Raw genomic sequence first — 27,139 nt, 5'->3', positions numbered from 1 at the left:
ACGTGTACCTACGTATTTTTTGAATAGAGATATGATATGATACCTATAATAATTTGTTTCATTGGTGATCTTCACATTGGATCACGAGCATAGCGTGTCTCGCTCACACACCGAAGCCCCATCAGTGTGTGAAAATGAAAAACCCCTTATTGTATTTTTCAAACAGCTTGTGGTATTTTTTATAAGCCTAAAACGCAATATCTTGCAAAATTGTATTGAGATGACATATATTATGACACCGTAATCAAGCTATTTGAAAAATACATAGTAGCTACAGGAGGAAGGAAAAATCCCAGAAAATCATAAACAACAAAGATTAAAATCAAACCTTCAGTATTTATTAGACTAAATAAATAGGGACAGACTATATTTTTTAACAAAATATCCAGAATAATACAAAAAGTCAACTAATCATGGTAGCGAAATAAAAGAACTACAGTAACTATATATAGTTAGTCAAGCAAATCTTGTCAGTAGAAAAAGGCGGCAAATTTAAAAAAATGTAGGGTTGTCGCCCCATAGAAAATTTAAATTTCGCGCCGTTTTCTACTGACAAGATTTGCTTGACTAACTATAATTTAAAATAGACAATTCAATCAACCTCTTCGATGATCGGTCCATCGCTGCCCCCAGTTTTTCCAGCAGCACCATGGAGTTTCTTCATCAACGGGGCGCAGGCGACGGTCAAATCCTTCAGCTTACTTTCATACTCATCTTTCTCAGCCAGGCTGTTGCTGTCCATCCAACGTACAGTGTCCTCACACTTACGACGAGCGCTAGCAGCTTCTGCAGCATCAAGTTTACTGCCTGCTTCATCCAACGCCTGCTTCACGCCATAAGCGTAAGATTCCAACTTGTTTCTTGCAGTGATTCTCTCTCTTTGCAAATCGTCTTCATGCTTATATTTCTCAGCGTCAGATAGCATTCGATCTATGTCAGCTTGCGATAGTCTACCTTTATCATTCTTTATAACGATGTTCTTGCTCTTGCCTGTGCTATTATCTTTCGCAGATACATTAAGGATTCCATTGGCGTCTATGTCAAATGACACATCTATTTGGGGGACACCTCTTGGAGCAGGCGGTATACCAGTCAAATCAAAAGATCCTAAAAGGTTATTATCCTTTGTCATAGCTCGTTCGCCTTCGTAAACTTGGATGGTGACAGCTGGCTGATTGTCAGAATAAGTTGTGAATGTTTGAGACTGTTTGCAAGGTATTTTGGCGTTACGTTCGACTATCTTTGTCATGACACCACCACTTGTCTCGATACCAAGGGATAGAGGAGCAACGTCCACTAAAAGGACATCTTGGATTTTGGAATGGCGCTCTCCGCTTAAGATGGCTGCTTGCACCGCTGCACCGTATGCCACAGCTTCGTCAGGGTTTATGGATAAATTAAGCTTCTTGCCATTGAAACAATTTTGCAACAAACTCTGTATTTTCGGGATTCGCGTTGAGCCACCGACGAGCACTATATCGTTGATTGAGCTTTTGTCTAGTTTTGCGTCCTTGAGAGCTTTCTCTACAGGGTCTAAAGTGATTCGAAAGAGATCAGCGTTTAGCTCTTCAAAACGTGCTCGTGAGATTCGGGAGAAAAAGTCTATTCCTTCATAAAGCGCGTCAATTTCGATGCTAGCTTCAGTACTAGAAGACAGCGTACGTTTTGCTCTTTCTGCCGCTGTGCGTAAACGACGCAATGCCTTGGGGTTAGTTCGTAGGTCTTTCTTGTGCTTCCGTTTAAACTCATCAGCTAAGAAGTTTACAAGTCTGTTGTCAAAGTCTTCTCCGCCTAAATGAGTGTCGCCGGCAGTCGCCTTCACTTCAAAGAGCGACCCTTCATCTATCGCCAGTACAGACACATCGAAAGTTCCTCCACCCAAATCGAAAATCAGGACGTTCCGTTCTCCTTTCAAATCTTTGTCTAAACCGTATGCCAGAGCAGCTGCAGTGGGCTCATTTATGATCCTGAGAACATTCATTCCCGCGATAGCCCCAGCGTCCTTCGTAGCCTGACGTTGTGAATCGTTAAAGTAAGCGGGAACAGTAATAACTGCATCTCTCACCGAGGTACCAAGATATGTTTCAGCTATTTCCTTCATTTTGATCAGCACCATGCTGCTGATCTCTTCAGGAGCAAATCGTTTAGACTTCCCTTTGTACTCTACTTGGATTTTCGGCTTGTCTCCGTCGTTGACTACTTTGAACGGCCAGTGCTTCATGTCTTGCTGGATTTTAGGGTCATCAAACTTACGCCCTATGAGTCGTTTAGCGTCGAAGATGGTGTTGGTGGGATTGAGAGCCACTTGGTTCTTGGCGGCATCGCCTATGAGACGCTCGGTGTCCGTAAACGCGACGTAGGAAGGGGTGGTGCGGTTACCTTGGTCGTTCGCAATTATTTCTACGTTGCCATGCTGCCACACCCCTACACATGAGAAGGTCGTGCCCAAGTCTATACCAATTGCAGGCATTGTAGTAATTAAATAATCGCTCTTAAATATCACTTGTGTATTTGATGCGCTTGTCAGGTTTGTTTTTAAAGGTTTGACAGATTTTCTGACAAATTTTCTCATTCAAAGCTAATTTGAATATAGAAAAATAGAATATGAGGTACCAACAATAAAAATAACTGCCAGTTGGACCGTGATTTTTGAAGCTTTTTTTGGTTACCTCATAATTCATAAAATAAATCTAATAATGGAAATTTGACTAATTTGTTTTACGAAACTCATCAAAATGCATGCAGTAGTCAAACATAGCGCAGATTTGCCAAACCGTAGAAAAAATATTAGTGTGGTAAAACAAAACGCAGAAACCTCATACAGTTTTTACTAAAAGACAAGATGATAAATAAAATTTACATTAATTGTATAAAACAAAATTAAGACTACTTATAAAATAAAACGATTAAAACTAAACCTACCTAAAAAAAAAAACAAAAATCCCTATAACAAACCCTGACCTCTTGGCAAAGTCAAGTGCCCATCACGCAGGCAGCATTCCCGCGCTGTATCGCGATAGCAAGCCTTTGCGCGAGAAAGCTGCCCGCGCGAGGGTCCCCCGTTGCCTCCCTCAACCGCTTTCCGAGCTCCTTGTGGAGCCCGCGTGCACCCCTGCCCCATGGACCGAGTGTCTCGACACCAAAAGCTACGAATTCGTAGTTGGCGCCGAGACAGCCATATTTATTTGCTTTAAAGCGCTCTCGGGCGTCGGCCGCCGCCGCGGCATTTCTGCTGGTTGATGAAATGTAGGACGCTGCCAGCGTATCGGCGCAGGTAGCGTCCCACACCAGTGCACGGCCCATCCTCCATGGGATCAACGACATCCCGTCGGGGCGCTTGCCATCGTCCCGCGCGATCTGGGGCTCCAGAGCAGCGGGGACGCCGGCGCTGACGAGCGCCCTTCTTATGATGTCGTTGAGTGCCGCATGACGAGATAGGCGGCCGGCGCCCGAAGAGCAGGCAAGTCCATGGTGGCCTAGGCGATCAACGTTAGCCCCACAAGAGACGCAGCTGTGGTCCACACAAACATCAGCCCCAACTCGGAGACCGATGGCTATTCGGAGGGTCCCTGGATCGATGAATGTACCCGTGTTTGGTGATGGGTATGCATGAAGCCAGTGTCCAGACTCAGATCGGGAGACAGCAAGGAGCCTTGCGCGGTCCTTACCTGAGGACGTGTGTATTAGAGCCTTCAGGACGGCGTCGGAAGCTATGTTGTCCCAAGCTCTCTGCCCCGTAGGTCTAGGTGGTATAGGTAGGTTGAGCCCAGCTATCCAGGCACTCCTGGCCTCCTCCATGCACGCGATCTCGCAGTTTGATGCCGGTAGGGCTTTAAGGATTTTACCTGCGAGATCAGACGTGCTATGGATTGAGGACAAGAATGCCGGCAGAGCAACACTCGAAATTTTGCGGGTTCCTAAACCACCAAACCTAATAGGCAAAGAAGCTTGGATTCATGCCTGTTCACAGAAATGGACATTCAGAATTGATTCAAGCTGCGACTTTAGGAAACTATCAATAGATTGGACAGTTCATACAGTTGTCAATGTCAATGTCAAGATTGTCATCATTGTTTATTATTCGAGTTGAAATATCTGTATAACATGTTTTCTGATGTGTTTAATCCCAAAGTATGATATTTAACACGTTTAAAAACAAATTACACAGTGAAACAATATTTTGCATGAGTCGGTAGATAACCAATCTGTATACTTTTGTACGTTTATCAATATAACCTACAAATCATATGTAAAAGTGTTATTTCACTTATTTAAATAAAAAATGCGATACGCACAGCTAGTGGTTGGGCCCGCTGGTAGTGGAAAGGTACGTTAATTCTTGTATTGTACAGAAAATAATGTAGTCAAGCATAGAAACAATTGATTTTATTTTGCACGTTTTTACTTGAAATTATAACCGTTTGAGCGCTTCCTTTAACAATAATTCGCTTAATAGCTGACTTTAACAGTATGTACCTAACTAATTTTAACAATAAAGACCCTAATTATGCCAATTACAGTCCACATACTGCTCGACCATAGTGAAGCATGCCTCAGACTCAAAGCGGATAGTGGAGGTGGTGAACCTGGACCCAGCGGCGGAGCACTTTGACTACGAGCCACTCGTGGACATCCGGGAGCTCATACACCTGGACGATGCCATGGAGGACGAGGAATTACAGTTTGGGCCTAATGGCGGACTTGTTTTCTGTGTTGAGTGAGTATAATAGGGTATTTGACTACTAATCAAATCAGTTTCTTTTTTCGAAGCAATTTTGCTACTATGGAATTTAAATATAGCATGTGACGTCATGATCAAATTACCTACTCTTTATAGTTTTAGGGTCTTGACAGACAGACGGACGTACGGACAACGAAGTGATCCTATAAGGGTTCTGTTTTTTTTCCTTTTGTACCATACCGGATCCCTAAAAACTATTTAAAAGACCAATTTCCATTAAGAACTACCACAATTAAAATTTAATTTAATTAAGAACCACCGCAATGAAACTCTTTCACATGAAAAAAACGCATCGAAATTGCTCCATCCGTTGAGAAGCTATGATGCCACGGGCAGACAGACATTGGTGTCAAACATATATAACCCCTCTTTTTGCGACGGTGGTTAATAGAAAGTTAAATGTAAAGTTATATGTGGCTGTTTTCAGAACCCTCTTAGAAAACTGTGACTGGCTTGAAGAGCAGCTCGGAGACGTAGATGATGACTACATCCTCTTCGACTGTCCTGGTCAGATCGAGCTGTACACACATCTGACGGTGATGCGGCGACTGGTGGATCAGCTGCAGCGGTGGAACTTTAGGATCTGTGTGGTGTTCATGGTGGATTCGCAGTTTATGGTTGACGGGGCCAAGTTCTTGTCAGGTATTTTTTTATAATCTAAAATATTTTTCAGAACTCTAGCCCTAACAGTTACCTAAAGATTTCATTTCACCTGGATTATTTCATATACTTTTCCAGTAGAAAGTAGAATTTCCACCCCTTTGTACAGTCGCCATCAGATATATGGGAGCGGCCAAGGCGCTCAGAAATATCTTAATACGCCTTCTATTGTCAAGGTGTTCAGATAAATTTGTAAAAATAAATAAAACAATTTGTTAAATTTGTACGGAACCCTCGCTGGGCGAGTCCAACTTGCACTTGTCCGGTTTTTTTTTGTATTATTTGAAAGAATTCTTCAGAAGTGCTCCACACGGATTTGAATTAATTCTAAACAGGAAAATGAAGTGTAAATAACAGGACGACTGGTGGACTTCATCAATTATAATTAATTCGGATCTTTGTAATGAGGGCTACCGTTTTTGTGCTCACCAGTTAGCGCCACTGTAGATGTAGATCCAGAAAAACAGATCTCAAAATTCTTCTATGCTTAATTTTATAAAATCAATACGTTCTAATATACACAAAGGTATAACGTCTAAGTGTGCCATTTTTTCAACCTGTTTAAATTTGCATATATTTTATTTGGCACTTTTTTTAAACCACTAACATTTATTGAGCTATATCTATTATTAACCATTTTGAAGGACCTCCATCTACACTAGCGTCCCTAGCGGCGAAATTAAACGCGGTAGCCCTAATTTACAATGAGGTCAACAAATTTTCAGCTAACAGTTTGGAAGATGGTAATAAATGAATTGCCTCTCATTGGTATTTCAGGTACAATGGCGGCCCTCAGCGTAATGGTCAACCTGGAGTTGCCTCACGTCAACATCCTCTCAAAGATGGACCTGCTCAGCAAATCTGCCAGGAGTCAACTAGACAGGTACTAACCTAACCTACAATTATCTGCCTAAACCTTTAACCTTTTCGACGCTGTGACAAACACAAAAGCAGTCATCAAGACACCACGTCACCGAAATGTCAAAACTAAAATTGAACTTTATGCATATGCACGTAGGTCTATGTTGTTCTGTGGTCTATGACCGATTAATGAATGGCATACACTAACTGCATTTAACATAGGAATAGCCTCCTAAGGCCCAAGGTCCTACCTATAGTACCTCTTCAGTTCGATGAAATTTAAATCCCATTCAATTGGAACAGAGAAGATTTTGCTTTGTTTCGTCAATTTTCCAAAAACGCTAAATCAACTCTATTTCCTACACCATAGATTCAAATTTCAGTGGCCTTAGGAGGATAGGGAGTATACTCGTATTACTCGTTCACTGTCCCAATCTGAATTGTTAACTTTGTAATAGAGGCTTGCCGTGGCCCATATACGGAACACGGGAAGTGAACGTGTTAACCTTTTGGACCAATGACCGATATATACGCACCGTAGGTTCAACGCCAAAGACCGATTAATCGGTCATAAACTACAGAGCAACATAGATCTACATGCATATGCATAAAGTTCAATTTCAGTTTTGACACTTCGGTGACGTGGCGTCTGGATGACTGCTTTTGTGTTTGACACGGCGTCGAAAAGGTTAAGTATGGGCGGTATAATGGGCGGAGACGATTTGTGGGTCTCGTTTGTCATGGAATTGAGCGAACAAAAGCCAACCATCAGGCATTCAACTAAGTAAGAAATACCCACATCTCTCATAGACAGCTAAAATTTTATACATACTTTTTTTTCAGCTACCTAGACCCAGACCCACACATCCTTCTAGCCGACATGCGGCATTCAAAGTCCAAATGGCACTCGAAATACGCCAAACTGACGGAAGCCATCGGCGAAGTCATAGAGAATTTCAGTCTCGTCCGGTTTTACCCATTGGATATAAAGAAAGAGGAGAGCATAGACGACATCTTACTGACCATAGATAATATTATACAGTATGGAGAGGATGCCGATGTGAAGATTAGAGATTTTGATGAACCTGATGATGATGATGATGAATAAATTAGTAGGGTTTTTTATAATAAAATGTGATATGATGATACTAAAATTGTTTCTTTGCTAATCTGCCACATTTTAAACGGACGTAAAGGTCAAAATTATCTGCACGGTATGGGCACGAGAGTTTAACCTTTTGGACGCCAATGACGGATATATCGGCAGCGTAGGTCCAACGCCAAAGACCGATTAATCCGTCACAGACCACAGATCAACATAGACGTAGGTCTAGGTAGGTCGGTGCAAAGAAAGTAAGTAAAATAGGTAGGTATATGGATGGTATAGAAAGGATGCCAATCTCTTATGGCAGAATTGTTGCAAAAGTGACCGCTTTCAGCTTTAAATAATAGTTCCTAATCTCTCCGGTGGCGCTAGTTAGGCTCTGGGACATGAGTATAACATGAACCAACAAATAACCCGACCAAATTACGTAGGTTGTTTTGGTAGTATTTCGGTGTATGGGGGCGCCGCCTAATTACTGTTTTTTTGATGGACACTTTTCATACATAGAGATTTGGCTCCTTTATATAGTCTCCATGGGTAGGTAGGTGCGTTCGCATAAAGTTCAATTTCAGTTTTGACACTTCGGTGGCGTGGCGTCAGTGACAGCTTTTGTGTTTAGTAATCAAGTAATTTATTGCACTCATGTTGTTATACAGATGATAATGTTTACAATAGAAGCTTCAAACATGAACCCTGTGAGGGCATCGCAAACAATTCTTATTTCCTAAACTTAAAAATTAAAACTAATGCTATAGCTATAGTTTGACACGGCGTCGAGAAGGTTAAGTGACGCACACAACAGAATCATGTAATGACAGCGACATTTTAAATTTAGTATTCTTTTTCATACCGATAGCAAGTTGAACCCATTGAGTTAGTAGTAGTAATAATAATAGTTCAACGGTCGAACCGCCAACTATTATACAAGATGGACTAAAAACTTTAAGGTTTCCTATTATTTTTAGCTTAACCTTTTGGACGCCAATTACCGATATATATGCACCGTAGATCAACGCCAAAGACCGATTAATCGGTCATAGACCACAGAGCAACATAGACCTACAAGCATATGCATCTAGGAGGATATAACCAAACGAAGTAGCCATTAACAGGCGTTCCCCTCTGTCGAAAATAGTCGGCCAATGGTCATACACAATGTATGGACTGACGATTATCTGATATGGCTGCTTTTACGTTACGTATACATTTGACGTTCCCCTCCCCCGCAAAAATCGGCAGACTTTTTGTACAGAAAATTACAGACAAGGCGTCTCCGTTTGCTTATTTCCTCCTAGATATGCATAGTTCAATTTCAGTTTCTGGATGACTGCTTTTGTGTTTGACGCGGCTTCGAAAAGGTTAATATCTCGTGTCCCCTAGTCACAGCCCGAGTGTAACCCTAATATATTTACTATACTCTTTGGTGTAACCGATGGCATTGTATGTACAGATCTAGATCAGCTGTCAAATTCGAATAATGAAATTTTGTGCACAAAGTAGACAATATATGAATTATAAACTGAAATAAATGTCATATACTTAGAAAAAGTGACCAAGGCCTCCAGTGCCCCAGGCTGAAACCGAACCAGCGTCCTCTGCTATCGCGGCAGGTGCCTGTGCTATTCGGCACATTGGAAAATTTCGACCTATGCCGGTGTGGCCATTACGTTTGACCGGAATATTCCGATCGACCAGCAGATCAAGCGCCGGAAATGGAGTTGGATTGGGCATACACTCCGAAGGGATCCTAAACACATACCGAGGCAAGCCCTAGACTGGAATCCCCAAGGAAAGAGGAAACGTTGCCGTCCAAAACAGACCTGGCGGACTATCATTGCAGAGGCGAAGGCTATTGGGAAGACTTGGAGCGAAGTCAAGCACGAAGCTCAAGACCGATCCAGATGGCGGCGCACTGTGGACGCCCTCTGCCCCGCCATAGGACAATAAGTCAAGTCGGTGTGGCCATTCGGCAACTGACATTTATTTCAGTTTATAATTTATATAGTAGTGTTTCTACTTTAAATAAAAACAAATTAAAGTATTTTCTGAAAATAATTTAATTTGTTCTAATACACAATATATGAATTGTTGTCGCTGAATGGGTGAAAAAAAAAAGCAGAATAAGGAAAAAATCAGTTTATTCCTCAAACGTAAACATCAGCCTAATTACCTAGCTAAAATTAATTATCGTAATAAAATTGATTCATTCATTCAATAAAACAACATTCGCAACCGCGTGCAGTACAAGCGTACTATTCTGATTTACAATCCGCCATGTCTACTTGCATTTGGTACAGTCAGGTTTAATATAAGAATACGAAAGTGCTCAGACGTGATATCAAGAATTTTAGTAACTGTAACTCAGCGTCAAATACTCTGTAGCAGTCAAAGTGACCAAATGGTTCGGCACACTATACTAAATATATGGTAACTAATACTCATCGAGACAATTAGCTCCATGCGTGAATTTTTTGTAATTTTTGTAATCATAATCGTATGAACACCGGAAAAAAATAAAAATACTCTTGTAAACCTTCACATTATTTTATTAAAAAATATTTAAAATGTTGAAAAGTTTTGAGCGGTTGAAACGCTCATAATTTTTGGCGCGAATTCGAAAGAGCGTGATGACGTCACACGTTGGACGGACCGACTGACGTTTGCTACTAATGACACTTATGTGAACTAGTCTGTCGAACGCGTGACGTCACGCGACGTTTCGCTCACTAGCTTTTCGCGGGCAAAATTTTGTACTTTTTATTTATTATTATAAGCAATTAAATGATAATGTAATAACGGAAATGCATTTGTAATATGATATAAGGATATAACGATCACAAACATCCGAATAAAAATATTTCGTTCAAATATAAACTTCATGCATGAGGCTAATTCTAAAAACCCAAAACACAATTAGGTTTCGTTGGTTTATCATAGATCCATGGGCACCTCCTGTCTCCATCGTCAGATCAGCTCGATGGTACCATAATATTGCATTGTCACCCGACATGCATATATATGCACATTTTCAGCTTCATTGGAAGTCGGGAAGTGGGTCAAATTTAACTTGCAAGATTTGACCCGTACAGTATACATACCGACATTGCAAGTTAATAATAAACTTGTAACATAGGTACATTGCAAGTTAAATAAAAGCTTGTAGGTTCACAATGACGCCCCGCACATGATCAAAGGGTCAACACAGTGAATCGTCACACAGTTTTGGCTATGTGCATGACGAAGAAACTAAAAGCGATAATCGCACTCGGATGGACAATATAACATTCTAATTTGCTATAATTATAAAATTATTTCTTGACGATAATTCACCAATTCAATGTTATAATTAACTTTTTAGCTTTAACTAGTCTTTAAGACATTGCTACGCCCTTGCAGGGTGACCATGTACCAAATCTCTATGTAACACCTTTTATAACCATGGTTTTTGCATTAAATAAATGAAAAATGAAATGAAATGAAATAAATGATGTAAAAAAATATGAACATTTTCAATCTTAACAAATGTCTTCTATAGACATTTTCACTTAAAAGTGTACCATTTACTTTTTTTTTCCAAAATCAATCAACTTTTGGGTTATTTCTGCTCAGAATCACGAGGGCTATCGATTAAAAAGAAAAAAAAATATGTCAGTTTTGTAACGCATTTTCCCATATTTTGTACCTATGGACCGTTACAAAACTGACACCCAAAATTTGTATGAAAAACTGGGGACACTTTTTTTTTCTCATTCAATATTACTCGTGATTCTGAGTCTAAATAACTCAAAAGTTTATGGTTTTTCGAAAAAAGTAAATGTTTGATGAAACCCCCCCTATAACCGCTGGATGGGCGCCCATGCACACAGCCAGTAAAGACACCTAAGTTATTTAAATGTTAATACTTATCTTTATACAATCTTTATCATTTTGACATCATGTTTGAGCACCTTAGCCGTACCCCTATTTGATTTAACACAAAATTATTCAATAGAAAAGTTCATTTAACTACATTTTACTATTATTGCTACCATTCACTCAGTCAAATAAAACACGATATTATAGATAACAATTTCTCTATCGAGCTCGTTCACTTACCTGTGTACTAACAATGGAAGTCTGTTAAACAAAAGCCATTATTGATTTTGTGCGAGCGCGTGGCCTTTGTGCCTGAGGCTCACACACAATGGCCACGCGCTCAGGCACAATGGTCACGCGCGCACACAAAAGAAATAATGGCTTTTGTTTAACAGAATGCCATTGTTAGTACAGGTAAGTGAACGAGCTCAGTAGAGAAAATTTTATCTATAACAAATCAGGCTTTTTACCTGTTTTACATTGTGAGCGCCACGCCTCTTTATATAAGGGTATAATTGCCATATAGTATACAAGATGGTTTTGAAGTCACAGTCTGACCAAGTGACCATACTCTGAGAGGGTTTCCGAAAACGTGGAACAGCGGATTTTTTTTCGCAAATTTGAGATGTGCTCCATGATAAAAGTCGTAAAGTCGCCATCAGATATATCGGAGCGGCCAAGGTGCAGAAAATATCAGAACACGCGCTCTAATGCATTGACAATAGAGGTGTGTTCAGATATTTGTGAGCGCCTCCGAAATTTAATTAACAATTACATTTTGCAATTGTAAATTGAAGGTGCAAATACTTTTTACATGTAATTGAAATTACGAATTTCAATTACTGATTGTAATTGCAATTGCCCAACACTGTCACAAACATCTGAACACTCATTTATTGTCAAAGCGTTAGGTTGCGCGTTCAGATATTTTTGGGCACCTCGGCCGCTCCGATATATCTGATGGCGACTGTAGTGGAGATATTTTTGCAACACACATGACAACCATGTCCATTTCAAACGTTGGCGCTCAAAAGGCCAAATCAACTTATACTATCAATTCCTCAGTGTTCTGATTATGAGATTATACACAATGCTTCAACTGAAACGGTTAGTGACAAAAATCTGAACAAAAAAGGGGTGAAATATCTTCGAAAATTGCGTTACGTAATATTTGAACGCCCGGGGGCGTATATTTTCGGCAGAAATGAGTGCCTTTCATTTATTTATTATTCCCGGGATAAAAATATGTTATAACGTTATCCAGGGTATATTGGAATGAAAGATTGTTTTTCTAATGATTACTCCAAGTAAAATTGTTCATCTTTGCAAATTAATAAAAAGGTTAACGAAAAAAAACAGTTCAAGTCTCACCCAAGGCAGTAATTTTTCCACTTTTAAATTTATTATAAGCTTAATAACATCGATCGCAGACGTTTCTGCTTGTTAAAAATTAATTTAGGTTAACGAAAAGTAATTGAGTAATTTAATTACCAAATGTAATTGCAATTGCAAATTACACACCAAATTAAATTACATGTAATTAAATTACACAAGTAATTAATTGCGCCCAACTCTGGTTTGTGAGCGCCTTGGCCGCTCCGATATATCTAGCCGCTCTGATGGCGAATGTACAAGATGTTATTAAAATGGTGAGTTTTCAATTATATTGTTATTTTTTTCAGATAGTTGTTTATAAAACAAATTATATATTGAGCTTAAATATAATATTTATTACTGGATCAATCAATACAATCTTACTGGATTACATTACGTGCTTTAATGTAATACCTATCGTATTAATTTAGGTAGCATTTTCATGTAGTTTTCTGTAATATTTAGTAATTTTAGGACATTTTTAAATTTTATATCTTTAATATAAGTTTTTAGGCCTGTAATGTTAATGTTTGTAAAGTCAGGCCAAGATAACTCTGCAGTGATTTTGATAGCACAGATTGCGTTTTTTAGTCAAACTCCTATGGAATCATGCGGTGCTATCAAAATCGCTGCAGTTAGCTTGGTTTGATTTTACACCTTTTTTTTAAACTACGTCAATTTCAAGGGTGAAATGTTTTTAGCCCTTATATGTCATTTATTTGTACAATTCAAGTCATCCACACACTATATAGCTGGTTCCTCATTAGCACTGTCGTACGGGTAGGGTTTGAGCTCGGCCACACTGAACACATACAAAAGCCCAGCTAAACTGTAACAACGTCCCGTGGACCGAGTTCCCCCGTGTCGCGTGATCGATATGATAATATGACGTTTTTAAATCCCCGGCAAGCTCGGCCGAATTTCACCTACCCGGAGTTTCGTTCTCATTTTAAAACTACGTATTGGACTGTAATGAAACTTTGGACATACAATGACATTAGGTATATCTAGGTCTGTAATAAGTTTATAAAGCTCTAGTATTAAAAACAAACGAAATAGAGCAAACACAAGTTTTGTATGAAAAACTTAAATTCGCTGTATTTTTTTTACTATAGTATCTGAAGCCACATAAACTAATTACAGACCCAGAACCTTATCTTATCGTAAGTTTTGTCTTTTGTTATTTTTTATTAGATATTTGTCACTTATTCCCACACTGCACACACTATATCGCCGGCTCCCCGTTAGCACTCTCGTAGGGGAAGGGTTTGTGGTCGGCCACGCTGAACACGTACATGAGGCAGCCGAGCTGCAGCAGCGCGCCGTGCGCCACCAGCGCCGCCCCCTCCCACGCCGCCGCGGGGGCGCGGGGGGGCGCGCAGCGGCACGGGGCGCACGGGGGAGGGGGGGCGCGCAAGGCGAGGGCGCCCTGCACCCTGTAACATTACGTTTTCTTTACTAGACTATATATAATAAACTCATCAACAAATATTTGCACATTAAACTCTCGTCGTCCACCATTAGGGGCTCAAATAAACATCCATGGTATATAGCACTATGACAAACACACGTTACCCGGCCGTCCCTGCCTGCATCCGATGTCTCACGACGTTCCTGACGAATTTGGCTCCGGTTCCTCCCTCGGCCGATACTGGAGGCTCTAGTAGACTTCAATGTCGTACAACACTGTGATAAAAACACGTTACCTGGCCGTCTCTGCCTGCATCCGATGTCTCACGACTTCCCTGACGGCCTTCGCTCGAGCTTCTCCCTCGTCATCCAGTAAGATAAGATAAGATAAGATAATATAAGATACTGAGTGCTCTAGTAGACATCCATGGCGTATAGCACTGTGATCACACACGTTACCTGGCCGTCTCTGACTGCACCCAATATCTCACGACATCCCTGACAACCTTACCCCTAGTTTCTCCCTCTTTATCCACCACTGGCGGCTCTCGTACAACACTAGAGTATAGAACACACGCTTTACCTGGCCGTCCCTGACTGCACCCAATATCTCACGACATCCCTGACAACCATACCCCAGGTTTCTCCCTCTTCATCCACCACTGGGGGCTCTCGTACAACACTAGAGTATAGAACACATGTTTTACCTGGCCGTCCCTGACTGCACCCGGTGTCTCACGACGTCCCTGACGGCCTTGGCTCGGACTTCTCCCTCGTCGTCCACCACTGGGGGCTCCCGCTCGGAGACGTCCATTGCGTAGAGCACTCCGTCGACTCGGGAGCCCCATTCTGAGTAGTTGATTAGTTCGAAGTGACGGGTGACCTGTAAAAAAATATGTAGTTATTAAACTATCGGAAAGGAACTTACGCTTCAAATTCCTGGTCTTCATAGTGTCATAATTCCCCAAAAAAAGAAGCCCTAAACACATCGATATCGACACACCTGAATACTGCATATCTCAAGCAAAAACTTGTTCAAAAAAGTTTCAGGGATCTTTTGACAAGATACAGTCCAATAAGAATGAGTAGTAGCCACAGACAACTTGGACGTTCATTTTTGTCCAAGATAGACATGTACGCAACAAGTCCTAAAAAATAGTATGATGTAAAAACCTCAGTAATCTCGCAACAAACAAAGAAAATTATATGAATTACCTCGTCATAGAATATAGTGGCGTGTAGACGCGACACGTAGCGGCACTGAGTAGGGTCGAGTACTACATCGCAGCTGGAGTCAGCGCCGAAGGTCAATCGAGATAATCGCATTGGTATTGGTCTGCCTAGACCATCTCCTAGGCCCGATCTGCAAGTTACAGGTGGTTTAGTCATCACCATTTGATTTGGTGGTTGTTTTGGTGTCGGGCATAAGCCTTCTCTTAAAAATGGGTAGATCCTATGATAACAAAATGGGAATTGGGGATTTCATACACAAATTTGAATTTATTTACAGATAATAGATTATTTAAATTGTATTTTTGAACTGACTAACGATCAATTACTTATGTACAACTTTTTTCTAAGGCTAAACCGAGTACTGCAGAAATGTTTCATGTTAATGGCAACACAGAGCCAGATTGATGCAATTTTATCACTATAGGGTATTTAACTACTAGTCAAAGTTTATACTGATGAAATAACTGTCAAAACGATTTTGCTACTATGGAATTTATATAAAACACTAGCATGTGACGGCACAATAAAATCACCTACTCTTTATAGATTTATACGGGTTTTAAAATATAACTTATGTCTAAAAATAACGGCTGTCTACGATTCTCTATTAATCTTCTGTGCTTTATTTAATGTATATGCATAAAATAATTTATTTTAAATACAGTCAAATACCCTATTCTGAATTCTGAATGCAGATAAATGAATACCTGCCAGGTCGTAGTACAGGACACGCGGCAGCCTTCAACACCGCCTCAGGCGGCCCCTCATTCTTGGGCACGAGCTGCGGCGGCGGCTGGGCGCCCCACACCGCCCTCGCTATCCGCTCCCGCTCCGCTCGGGACAGCAGCTCGGAGGGCAAGGCCACGTGCTGGTAGCCGTGCTTACCTGCCAGGTCGTAGTACAGGACACGCGGCAGCCTTCAACACCGCCTCAGGCGGCCCCTCATTCTTGGGCACGAGCTGCGGCGGCGGCTGGGCGCCCCACACCGCCCTCGCTATCCGCTCCCGCTCCGCTCGGGACAGCAGCTCGGAGGGCAAGGCCACGTGCTGGTAGCCGTGCTTACCTGCCAGGTCGTAGTACAGGACACGCGGCAGCCTTCAACACCGCCTCAGGCGGCCCCTCATTCTTGGGCACGAGCTGCGGCGGCGGCTGGGCGCCCCACACCGCCCTCGCTATCCGCTCCCGCTCCGCTCGGGACAGCAGCTCGGAGGGCAAGGCCACGTGCTGGTAGCCGTGCTTACCTGCCAGGTCGTAGTACAGGACACGCGGCAGCCTTCAACACCGCCTCAGGCGGCCCCTCATTCTTGGGCACGAGCTGCGGCGGCGGCTGGGCGCCCCACACCGCCCTCGCTATCCGCTCCCACTCCGCTCGGGACAGCAGCTCGGAGGGCAAGGCCACGTGCTGGTAGCCGTGCTTACCTGCCAGGTCGTAGTACAGGACACGCGGCAGCCTTCAACACCGCCTCAGGCGGCCCCTCATTCTTGGGCACGAGCTGCGGCGGCGGCTGGGCGCCCCACACCGCCCTCGCTATCCGCTCCCGCTCCGCTCGGGACAGCAGCTCGGAGGGCAAGGCCACGTGCTGGTAGCCGTGCTTACCTGCCAGGTCGTAGTACAGGACACGCGGCAGCCTTCAACACCGCCTCAGGCGGCCCCTCATTCTTGGGCACGAGCTGCGGCGGCGGCTGGGCGCCCCACACCGCCCTCGCTATCCGCTCCCGCTCCGCTCGGGACAGCAGCTCGGAGGGCAAGGCCACGTGCTGGTAGCCGTGCTTACCTGCCAGGTCGTAGTACAGGACACGCGGCAGCCTTCAACACCGCCTCAGGCGGCCCCTCATTCTTGGGCACGAGCTGCGGCGGCGGCTGGGCGCCCCACACCGCCCTCGCTATCCGCTCCCGCTCCGCTCGGGACAGCAGCTCGGAGGGCAAGGCCACGTGCTGGTAGCCGTGCTTACCTGCCAGGTCGTAGTACAGGACACGCGGCAGCCTTCAACACCGCCTCAGGCGGCCCCTCATTCTTGGGCACGAGCTGCGGCGGCGGCTGGGCGCCCCACACCGCCCTCGCTATCCGCTCCCGCTCCGCTCGGGACAGCAGCTCGGAGGGCAAGGCCACGTGCTGGTAGCCGTGCTTACCTGCCAGGTCGTAGTACAGGACACGCGGCAGCCTTCAACACCGCCTCAGGCGGCCCCTCATTCTTGGGCACGAGCTGCGGCGGCGGCTGGGCGCCCCACACCGCCCTCGCTATCCGCTCCCGCTCCGCTCGGGACAGCAGCTCGGAGGGCAAGGCCACGTGCTGGTAGCCGTGCTTACCTGCCAGGTCGTAGTACAGGACACGCGGCAGCCTTCAACACCGCCTCAGGCGGCCCCTCATTCTTGGGCACGAGCTGCGGCGGCGGCTGGGCGCCCCACACCGCCCTCGCTATCCGCTCCCGCTCCGCTCGGGACAGCAGCTCGGAGGGCAAGGCCACGTGCTGGTAGCCGTGCTTACCTGCCAGGTCGTAGTACAGGACACGCGGCAGCCTTCAACACCGCCTCAGGCGGCCCCTCATTCTTGGGCACGAGCTGCGGCGGCGGCTGGGCGCCCCACACCGCCCTCGCTAACCGCTCCCGCTCCGCTCGGGACAGCAGCTCGGAGGGCAAGGCCACGTGCTGGTAGCCGTGCTTACCTGCCAGGTCGTAGTACAGGACACGCGGCAGCCTTCAACACCGCCTCAGGCGGCCCCTCATTCTTGGGCACGAGCTGCGGCGGCGGCTGGGCGCCCCACACCGCCCTCGCTATCCGCTCCCGCTCCGCTCGGGACAGCAGCTCGGAGGGCAAGGCCACGTGCTGGTAGCCGTGCTTACCTGCCAGGTCGTAGTACAGGACACGCGGCAGCCTTCAACACCGCCTCAGGCGGCCCCTCATTCTTGGGCACGAGCTGCGGCGGCGGCTGGGCGCCCCACACCGCCCTCGCTATCCGCTCCCGCTCCGCTCGGGACAGCAGCTCGGAGGGCAAGGCCACGTGCTGGTAGCCGTGCTTACCTGCCAGGTCGTAGTACAGGACACGCGGCAGCCTTCAACACCGCCTCAGGCGGCCCCTCATTCTTGGGCACGAGCTGCGGCGGCGGCTGGGCGCCCCACACCGCCCTCGCTATCCGCTCCCGCTCCGCTCGGGACAGCAGCTCGGAGGGCAAGGCCACGTGCTGGTAGCCGTGCTTACCTGCCAGGTCGTAGTACAGGACACGCGGCAGCCTTCAACACCGCCTCAGGCGGCCCCTCATTCTTGGGCACGAGCTGCGGCGGCGGCTGGGCGCCCCACACCGCCCTCGCTATCCGCTCCCGCTCCGCTCGGGACAGCAGCTCGGAGGGCAAGGCCACGTGCTGGTAGCCGTGCTTACCTGCCAGGTCGTAGTACAGGACACGCGGCAGCCTTCAACACCGCCTCAGGCGGCCCCTCATTCTTGGGCACGAGCTGCGGCGGCGGCTGGGCGCCCCACACCGCCCTCGCTATCCGCTCCCGCTCCGCTCGGGACAGCAGCTCGGAGGGCAAGGCCACGTGCTGGTAGCCGTGCTTACCTGCCAGGTCGTAGTACAGGACACGCGGCAGCCTTCAACACCGCCTCAGGGGGCCCCTCATTCTTGGGCACGAGCTGCGGCGGCGGCTGGGCGCCCCACACCGCCCTCGCTATCCGCTCCCGCTCCGCTCGGGACAGCAGCTCGGAGGGCAAGGCCACGTGCTGGTAGCCGTGCTTACCTGCCAGGTCGTAGTACAGGACACGCGGCAGCCTTCAACACCGCCTCAGGCGGCCCCTCATTCTTGGGCACGAGCTGCGGCGGCGGCTGGGCGCCCCACACCGCCCTCGCTATCCGCTCCCGCTCCGCTCGGGACAGCAGCTCGGAGGGCAAGGCCACGTGCTGGTAGCCGTGCTTACCTGCCAGGTCGTAGTACAGGACACGCGGCAGCCTTCAACACCGCCTCAGGCGGCCCCTCATTCTTGGGCACGAGCTGCGGCGGCGGCTGGGCGCCCCACACCGCCCTCGCTAACCGCTCCCGCTCCGCTCGGGACAGCAGCTCGGAGGGCAAGGCCACGTGCTGGTAGCCGTGCTTACCTGCCAGGTCGTAGTACAGGACACGCGGCAGCCTTCAACACCGCCTCAGGCGGCCCCTCATTCTTGGGCACGAGCTGCGGCGGCGGCTGGGCGCCCCACACCGCCCTCGCTATCCGCTCCCGCTCCGCTCGGGACAGCAGCTCGGAGGGCAAGGCCACGTGCTGGTAGCCGTGCTTACCTGCCAGGTCGTAGTACAGGACACGCGGCAGCCTTCAACACCGCCTCAGGCGGCCCCTCATTCTTGGGCACGAGCTGCGGCGGCGGCTGGGCGCCCCACACCGCCCTCGCTATCCGCTCCCGCTCCGCTCGGGACAGCAGCTCGGAGGGCAAGGCCACGTGCTGGTAGCCGTGCTTACCTGCCAGGTCGTAGTACAGGACACGCGGCAGCCTTCAACACCGCCTCAGGCGGCCCCTCATTCTTGGGCACGAGCTGCGGCGGCGGCTGGGCGCCCCACACCGCCCTCGCTATCCGCTCCCGCTCCGCTCGGGACAGCAGCTCGGAGGGCAAGGCCACGTGCTGGTAGCCGTGCTTACCTGCCAGGTCGTAGTACAGGACACGCGGCAGCCTTCAACACCGCCTCAGGCGGCCCCTCATTCTTGGGCACGAGCTGCGGCGGCGGCTGGGCGCCCCACACCGCCCTCGCTATCCGCTCCCGCTCCGCTCGGGACAGCAGCTCGGAGGGCAAGGCCACGTGCTGGTAGCCGTGCTTACCTGCCAGGTCGTAGTACAGGACACGCGGCAGCCTTCAACACCGCCTCAGGCGGCCCCTCATTCTTGGGCACGAGCTGCGGCGGCGGCTGGGCGCCCCACACCGCCCTCGCTATCCGCTCCCGCTCCGCTCGGGACAGCAGCTCGGAGGGCAAGGCCACGTGCTGGTAGCCGTGCTTACCTGCCAGGTCGTAGTACAGGACACGCGGCAGCCTTCAACACCGCCTCAGGCGGCCCCTCATTCTTGGGCACGAGCTGCGGCGGCGGCTGGGCGCCCCACACCGCCCTCGCTATCCGCTCCCGCTCCGCTCGGGACAGCAGCTCGGAGGGCAAGGCCACGTGCTGGTAGCCGTGCTTACCTGCCAGGTCGTAGTACAGGACACGCGGCAGCCTTCAACACCGCCTCAGGCGGCCCCTCATTCTTGGGCACGAGCTGCGGCGGCGGCTGGGCGCCCCACACCGCCCTCGCTATCCGCTCCCGCTCCGCTCGGGACAGCAGCTCGGAGGGCAAGGCCACGTGCTGGTAGCCGTGCTTACCTGCCAGGTCGTAGTACAGGACACGCGGCAGCCTTCAACACCGCCTCAGGCGGCCCCTCATTCTTGGGCACGAGCTGCGGCGGCGGCTGGGCGCCCCACACCGCCCTCGCTATCCGCTCCCGCTCCGCTCGGGACAGCAGCTCGGAGGGCAAGGCCACGTGCTGGTAGCCGTGCTTACCTGCCAGGTCGTAGTACAGGACACGCGGCAGCCTTCAACACCGCCTCAGGCGGCCCCTCATTCTTGGGCACGAGCTGCGGCGGCGGCTGGGCGCCCCACACCGCCCTCGCTATCCGCTCCCGCTCCGCTCGGGACAGCAGCTCGGAGGGCAAGGCCACGTGCTGGTAGCCGTGCTTACCTGCCAGGTCGTAGTACAGGACACGCGGCAGCCTTCAACACCGCCTCAGGCGGCCCCTCATTCTTGGGCACGAGCTGCGGCGGCGGCTGGGCGCCCCACACCGCCCTCGCTATCCGCTCCCGCTCCGCTCGGGACAGCAGCTCGGAGGGCAAGGCCACGTGCTGGTAGCCGTGCTTACCTGCCAGGTCGTAGTACAGGACACGCGGCAGCCTTCAACACCGCCTCAGGCGGCCCCTCATTCTTGGGCACGAGCTGCGGCGGCGGCTGGGCGCCCCACACCGCCCTCGCTATCCGCTCCCGCTCCGCTCGGGACAGCAGCTCGGAGGGCAAGGCCACGTGCTGGTAGCCGTGCTTACCTGCCAGGTCGTAGTACAGGACACGCGGCAGCCTTCAACACCGCCTCAGGCGGCCCCTCATTCTTGGGCACGAGCTGCGGCGGCGGCTGGGCGCCCCACACCGCCCTCGCTATCCGCTCCCGCTCCGCTCGGGACAGCAGCTCGGAGGGCAAGGCCACGTGCTGGTAGCCGTGCTTACCTGCCAGGTCGTAGTACAGGACACGCGGCAGCCTTCAACACCGCCTCAGGCGGCCCCTCATTCTTGGGCACGAGCTGCGGCGGCGGCTGGGCGCCCCACACCGCCCTCGCTATCCGCTCCCGCTCCGCTCGGGACAGCAGCTCGGAGGGCAAGGCCACGTGCTGGTAGCCGTGCTTACCTGCCAGGTCGTAGTACAGGACACGCGGCAGCCTTCAACACCGCCTCAGGCGGCCCCTCATTCTTGGGCACGAGCTGCGGCGGCGGCTGGGCGCCCCACACCGCCCTCGCTATCCGCTCCCGCTCCGCTCGGGACAGCAGCTCGGAGGGCAAGGCCACGTGCTGGTAGCCGTGCTTACCTGCCAGGTCGTAGTACAGGACACGCGGCAGCCTTCAACACCGCCTCAGGCGGCCCCTCATTCTTGGGCACGAGCTGCGGCGGCGGCTGGGCGCCCCACACCGCCCTCGCTATCCGCTCCCGCTCCGCTCGGGACAGCAGCTCGGAGGGCAAGGCCACGTGCTGGTAGCCGTGCTTACCTGCCAGGTCGTAGTACAGGACACGCGGCAGCCTTCAACACCGCCTCAGGCGGCCCCTCATTCTTGGGCACGAGCTGCGGCGGCGGCTGGGCGCCCCACACCGCCCTCGCTATCCGCTCCCGCTCCGCTCGGGACAGCAGCTCGGAGGGCAAGGCCACGTGCTGGTAGCCGTGCTTACCTGCCAGGTCGTAGTACAGGACACGCGGCAGCCTTCAACACCGCCTCAGGCGGCCCCTCATTCTTGGGCACGAGCTGCGGCGGCGGCTGGGCGCCCCACACCGCCCTCGCTATCCGCTCCCGCTCCGCTCGGGACAGCAGCTCGGAGGGCAAGGCCACGTGCTGGTAGCCGTGCTTACCTGCCAGGTCGTAGTACAGGACACGCGGCAGCCTTCAACACCGCCTCAGGCGGCCCCTCATTCTTGGGCACGAGCTGCGGCGGCGGCTGGGCGCCCCACACCGCCCTCGCTATCCGCTCCCGCTCCGCTCGGGACAGCAGCTCGGAGGGCAAGGCCACGTGCTGGTAGCCGTGCTTACCTGCCAGGTCGTAGTACAGGACACGCGGCAGCCTTCAACACCGCCTCAGGCGGCCCCTCATTCTTGGGCACGAGCTGCGGCGGCGGCTGGGCGCCCCACACCGCCCTCGCTATCCGCTCCCGCTCCGCTCGGGACAGCAGCTCGGAGGGCAAGGCCACGTGCTGGTAGCCGTGCTTACCTGCCAGGTCGTAGTACAGGACACGCGGCAGCCTTCAACACCGCCTCAGGCGGCCCCTCATTCTTGGGCACGAGCTGCGGCGGCGGCTGGGCGCCCCACACCGCCCTCGCTATCCGCTCCCGCTCCGCTCGGGACAGCAGCTCGGAGGGCAAGGCCACGTGCTGGTAGCCGTGCTTACCTGCCAGGTCGTAGTACAGGACACGCGGCAGCCTTCAACACCGCCTCAGGCGGCCCCTCATTCTTGGGCACGAGCTGCGGCGGCGGCTGGGCGCCCCACACCGCCCTCGCTATCCGCTCCCGCTCCGCTCGGGACAGCAGCTCGGAGGGCAAGGCCACGTGCTGGTAGCCGTGCTTACCTGCCAGGTCGTAGTACAGGACACGCGGCAGCCTTCAACACCGCCTCAGGCGGCCCCTCATTCTTGGGCACGAGCTGCGGCGGCGGCTGGGCGCCCCACACCGCCCTCGCTATCCGCTCCCGCTCCGCTCGGGACAGCAGCTCGGAGGGCAAGGCCACGTGCTGGTAGCCGTGCTTACCTGCCAGGTCGTAGTACAGGACACGCGGCAGCCTTCAACACCGCCTCAGGCGGCCCCTCATTCTTGGGCACGAGCTGCGGCGGCGGCTGGGCGCCCCACACCGCCCTCGCTATCCGCTCCCGCTCCGCTCGGGACAGCAGCTCGGAGGGCAAGGCCACGTGCTGGTAGCCGTGCTTACCTGCCAGGTCGTAGTACAGGACACGCGGCAGCCTTCAACACCGCCTCAGGCGGCCCCTCATTCTTGGGCACGAGCTGCGGCGGCGGCTGGGCGCCCCACACCGCCCTCGCTATCCGCTCCCGCTCCGCTCGGGACAGCAGCTCGGAGGGCAAGGCCACGTGCTGGTAGCCGTGCTTACCTGCCAGGTCGTAGTACAGGACACGCGGCAGCCTTCAACACCGCCTCAGGCGGCCCCTCATTCTTGGGCACGAGCTGCGGCGGCGGCTGGGCGCCCCACACCGCCCTCGCTATCCGCTCCCGCTCCGCTCGGGACAGCAGCTCGGAGGGCAAGGCCACGTGCTGGTAGCCGTGCTTACCTGCCAGGTCGTAGTACAGGACACGCGGCAGCCTTCAACACCGCCTCAGGCGGCCCCTCATTCTTGGGCACGAGCTGCGGCGGCGGCTGGGCGCCCCACACCGCCCTCGCTATCCGCTCCCGCTCCGCTCGGGACAGCAGCTCGGAGGGCAAGGCCACGTGCTGGTAGCCGTGCTTACCTGCCAGGTCGTAGTACAGGACACGCGGCAGCCTTCAACACCGCCTCAGGCGGCCCCTCATTCTTGGGCACGAGCTGCGGCGGCGGCTGGGCGCCCCACACCGCCCTCGCTATCCGCTCCCGCTCCGCTCGGGACAGCAGCTCGGAGGGCAAGGCCACGTGCTGGTAGCCGTGCTTACCTGCCAGGTCGTAGTACAGGACACGCGGCAGCCTTCAACACCGCCTCAGGCGGCCCCTCATTCTTGGGCACGAGCTGCGGCGGCGGCTGGGCGCCCCACACCGCCCTCGCTATCCGCTCCCGCTCCGCTCGGGACAGCAGCTCGGAGGGCAAGGCCACGTGCTGGTAGCCGTGCTTACCTGCCAGGTCGTAGTACAGGACACGCGGCAGCCTTCAACACCGCCTCAGGCGGCCCCTCATTCTTGGGCACGAGCTGCGGCGGCGGCTGGGCGCCCCACACCGCCCTCGCTATCCGCTCCCGCTCCGCTCGGGACAGCAGCTCGGAGGGCAAGGCCACGTGCTGGTAGCCGTGCTTACCTGCCAGGTCGTAGTACAGGACACGCGGCAGCCTTCAACACCGCCTCAGGCGGCCCCTCATTCTTGGGCACGAGCTGCGGCGGCGGCTGGGCGCCCCACACCGCCCTCGCTATCCGCTCCCGCTCCGCTCGGGACAGCAGCTCGGAGGGCAAGGCCACGTGCTGGTAGCCGTGCTTACCTGCCAGGTCGTAGTACAGGACACGCGGCAGCCTTCAACACCGCCTCAGGCGGCCCCTCATTCTTGGGCACGAGCTGCGGCGGCGGCTGGGCGCCCCACACCGCCCTCGCTATCCGCTCCCGCTCCGCTCGGGACAGCAGCTCGGAGGGCAAGGCCACGTGCTGGTAGCCGTGCTTACCTGCCAGGTCGTAGTACAGGACACGCGGCAGCCTTCAACACCGCCTCAGGCGGCCCCTCATTCTTGGGCACGAGCTGCGGCGGCGGCTGGGCGCCCCACACCGCCCTCGCTATCCGCTCCCGCTCCGCTCGGGACAGCAGCTCGGAGGGCAAGGCCACGTGCTGGTAGCCGTGCTTACCTGCCAGGTCGTAGTACAGGACACGCGGCAGCCTTCAACACCGCCTCAGGCGGCCCCTCATTCTTGGGCACGAGCTGCGGCGGCGGCTGGGCGCCCCACACCGCCCTCGCTATCCGCTCCCGCTCCGCTCGGGACAGCAGCTCGGAGGGCAAGGCCACGTGCTGGTAGCCGTGCTTACCTGCCAGGTCGTAGTACAGGACACGCGGCAGCCTTCAACACCGCCTCAGGCGGCCCCTCATTCTTGGGCACGAGCTGCGGCGGCGGCTGGGCGCCCCACACCGCCCTCGCTATCCGCTCCCGCTCCGCTCGGGACAGCAGCTCGGAGGGCAAGGCCACGTGCTGGTAGCCGTGCTTACCTGCCAGGTCGTAGTACAGGACACGCGGCAGCCTTCAACACCGCCTCAGGCGGCCCCTCATTCTTGGGCACGAGCTGCGGCGGCGGCTGGGCGCCCCACACCGCCCTCGCTATCCGCTCCCGCTCCGCTCGGGACAGCAGCTCGGAGGGCAAGGCCACGTGCTGGTAGCCGTGCTTACCTGCCAGGTCGTAGTACAGGACACGCGGCAGCCTTCAACACCGCCTCAGGCGGCCCCTCATTCTTGGGCACGAGCTGCGGCGGCGGCTGGGCGCCCCACACCGCCCTCGCTATCCGCTCCCGCTCCGCTCGGGACAGCAGCTCGGAGGGCAAGGCCACGTGCTGGTAGCCGTGCTTACCTGCCAGGTCGTAGTACAGGACACGCGGCAGCCTTCAACACCGCCTCAGGCGGCCCCTCATTCTTGGGCACGAGCTGCGGCGGCGGCTGGGCGCCCCACACCGCCCTCGCTATCCGCTCCCGCTCCGCTCGGGACAGCAGCTCGGAGGGCAAGGCCACGTGCTGGTAGCCGTGCTTACCTGCCAGGTCGTAGTACAGGACACGCGGCAGCCTTCAACACCGCCTCAGGCGGCCCCTCATTCTTGGGCACGAGCTGCGGCGGCGGCTGGGCGCCCCACACCGCCCTCGCTATCCGCTCCCGCTCCGCTCGGGACAGCAGCTCGGAGGGCAAGGCCACGTGCTGGTAGCCGTGCTTACCTGCCAGGTCGTAGTACAGGACACGCGGCAGCCTTCAACACCGCCTCAGGCGGCCCCTCATTCTTGGGCACGAGCTGCGGCGGCGGCTGGGCGCCCCACACCGCCCTCGCTATCCGCTCCCGCTCCGCTCGGGACAGCAGCTCGGAGGGCAAGGCCACGTGCTGGTAGCCGTGCTTACCTGCCAGGTCGTAGTACAGGACACGCGGCAGCCTTCAACACCGCCTCAGGCGGCCCCTCATTCTTGGGCACGAGCTGCGGCGGCGGCTGGGCGCCCCACACCGCCCTCGCTATCCGCTCCCGCTCCGCTCGGGACAGCAGCTCGGAGGGCAAGGCCACGTGCTGGTAGCCGTGCTTGGCGAGGCGTGCGCGCGGGATGGCGGCGTGCACGAGCGCCTCGGCCTCCGAGGAGAGCGGCAGGCGGGACCAAGGGCCGTGGCACTGCTCGCCTACTAGAATCTGGAATTACAATTATATACCCTAAATTATTTTATGTATCACTACACCTTATAAAAGTTACAAAACAAAGTTCGCGATAAACGCTAGCTTCTTGAGCTGGTCGTCAACTGCGGCCCGCAGCGCGTCTGCCCCGCTGGATCTCGCGTCTACAGTGAAGATTAAACATCATCATACCTGCTGTAGCCTCTGCCAAGCCAGCAGCTTGATCAGGCTCTGGTCTAGCTTCTTGAGCTGGTCGTCAACTGCGGCCCGCAGCACGTCCGCCCCGCTGGGTGTTTCTCTTCGTCGTTTTACTGGAGATTCGTATTCTATGTCTGAGTCGGAGCGGTCGCTTTCCGTTGAGGCGACTTCCTCCTGACAATATAAAAAGTAATGTGAATGAATTGTTGTATCTTTTAGTCACTGACAATCCAAAACTTCAAAATACAAGAGAAAAACAGGCTCTATAATAGGTATTTGGGCGACTAGAGATTATGGATTTAGACAGAGATCTGCCTTCTTTTCTCCACTCGTCGAAATTGCCCCGCCATTTTTTGGTCCCCTTGCGCACCTCGCAACGATCTTAAAATCCTTTCCTGTACTGAACAAGCT

At 52.1% G+C, this 27,139-nt stretch overlaps 3 protein-coding genes across 3 annotated transcripts in view; 1 reads left to right on the top strand and 2 right to left on the bottom strand.

Moving 5' to 3' along the window:
- Nucleotides 1-580: 580 nt before the first annotated feature.
- On the bottom strand, nucleotides 581-2,555 carry LOC134750025 (heat shock protein 68-like). The gene has a single exon (XM_063685101.1). It carries the CDS (start codon nucleotides 2,468-2,470, stop codon nucleotides 593-595), a length of 1,878 nt encoding a protein of 625 aa, XP_063541171.1. The 5' UTR covers nucleotides 2,471-2,555; the 3' UTR covers nucleotides 581-592.
- Nucleotides 2,556-4,054: 1,499 nt separating this feature from the next.
- Nucleotides 4,055-7,405, top strand: LOC134750299 (GPN-loop GTPase 3). Its single transcript, XM_063685462.1, has 5 exons — nucleotides 4,055-4,327; nucleotides 4,521-4,717; nucleotides 5,169-5,383; nucleotides 6,179-6,284; nucleotides 7,106-7,405. The coding sequence occupies exons 1-5, from the start codon at nucleotides 4,283-4,285 to the stop codon at nucleotides 7,368-7,370; spliced, it is 828 nt and encodes a 275-aa protein (XP_063541532.1). The 5' UTR covers nucleotides 4,055-4,282; the 3' UTR covers nucleotides 7,371-7,405.
- A 2,116-nt stretch (nucleotides 7,406-9,521) lies between these two features.
- The window catches only part of LOC134750323 (PHD finger protein 12), a 28,381-nt gene continuing 10,763 nt past the window's right edge, over nucleotides 9,522-27,139 (bottom strand). The window contains exons 10-15 of the mRNA XM_063685487.1: nucleotides 26,723-26,902; nucleotides 26,327-26,548; nucleotides 16,659-16,744; nucleotides 15,222-15,369; nucleotides 14,714-14,889; nucleotides 9,522-14,032 (exon numbers count right to left, since the gene is read on the bottom strand). Coding sequence (XP_063541557.1) covers nucleotides 13,822-14,032; nucleotides 14,714-14,889; nucleotides 15,222-15,369; nucleotides 16,659-16,744; nucleotides 26,327-26,548; nucleotides 26,723-26,902 — 1,023 coding nt within the window. The 3' untranslated portion in view covers nucleotides 9,522-13,821. The remainder of the gene's footprint in view (nucleotides 14,033-14,713; nucleotides 14,890-15,221; nucleotides 15,370-16,658; nucleotides 16,745-26,326; nucleotides 26,549-26,722; nucleotides 26,903-27,139) is intronic.

This window comes from Cydia strobilella, chromosome 19 (genome assembly GCF_947568885.1).
Source record: "Cydia strobilella chromosome 19, ilCydStro3.1, whole genome shotgun sequence".
Taxonomy (NCBI): Eukaryota; Metazoa; Arthropoda; class Insecta; order Lepidoptera; family Tortricidae; genus Cydia; species Cydia strobilella.
This window is presented reverse-complemented; position numbering and strand designations above follow the sequence as displayed.

Bases quoted from the DNA above. Each gene is read 5' to 3' on its own strand.
- LOC134750299 (XM_063685462.1), top strand. From the start codon at position 4,283: ATGCGATACGCACAGCTAGTGGTTGGGCCCGCTGGTAGTGGAAAG. The intron at 4,718-5,168 runs GTGAGTATAATA...GGCTGTTTTCAG, and splicing joins GGACTTGTTTTCTGTGTTGA to AACCCTCTTAGAAAACTGTG. The intron at 5,384-6,178 runs GTATTTTTTTAT...TTGGTATTTCAG, and splicing joins CGGGGCCAAGTTCTTGTCAG to GTACAATGGCGGCCCTCAGC.
- LOC134750025 (XM_063685101.1), bottom strand. From the start codon at position 2,470: ATGCCTGCAATTGGTATAGACTTGGGCACGACCTTCTCATGTGTAGGG.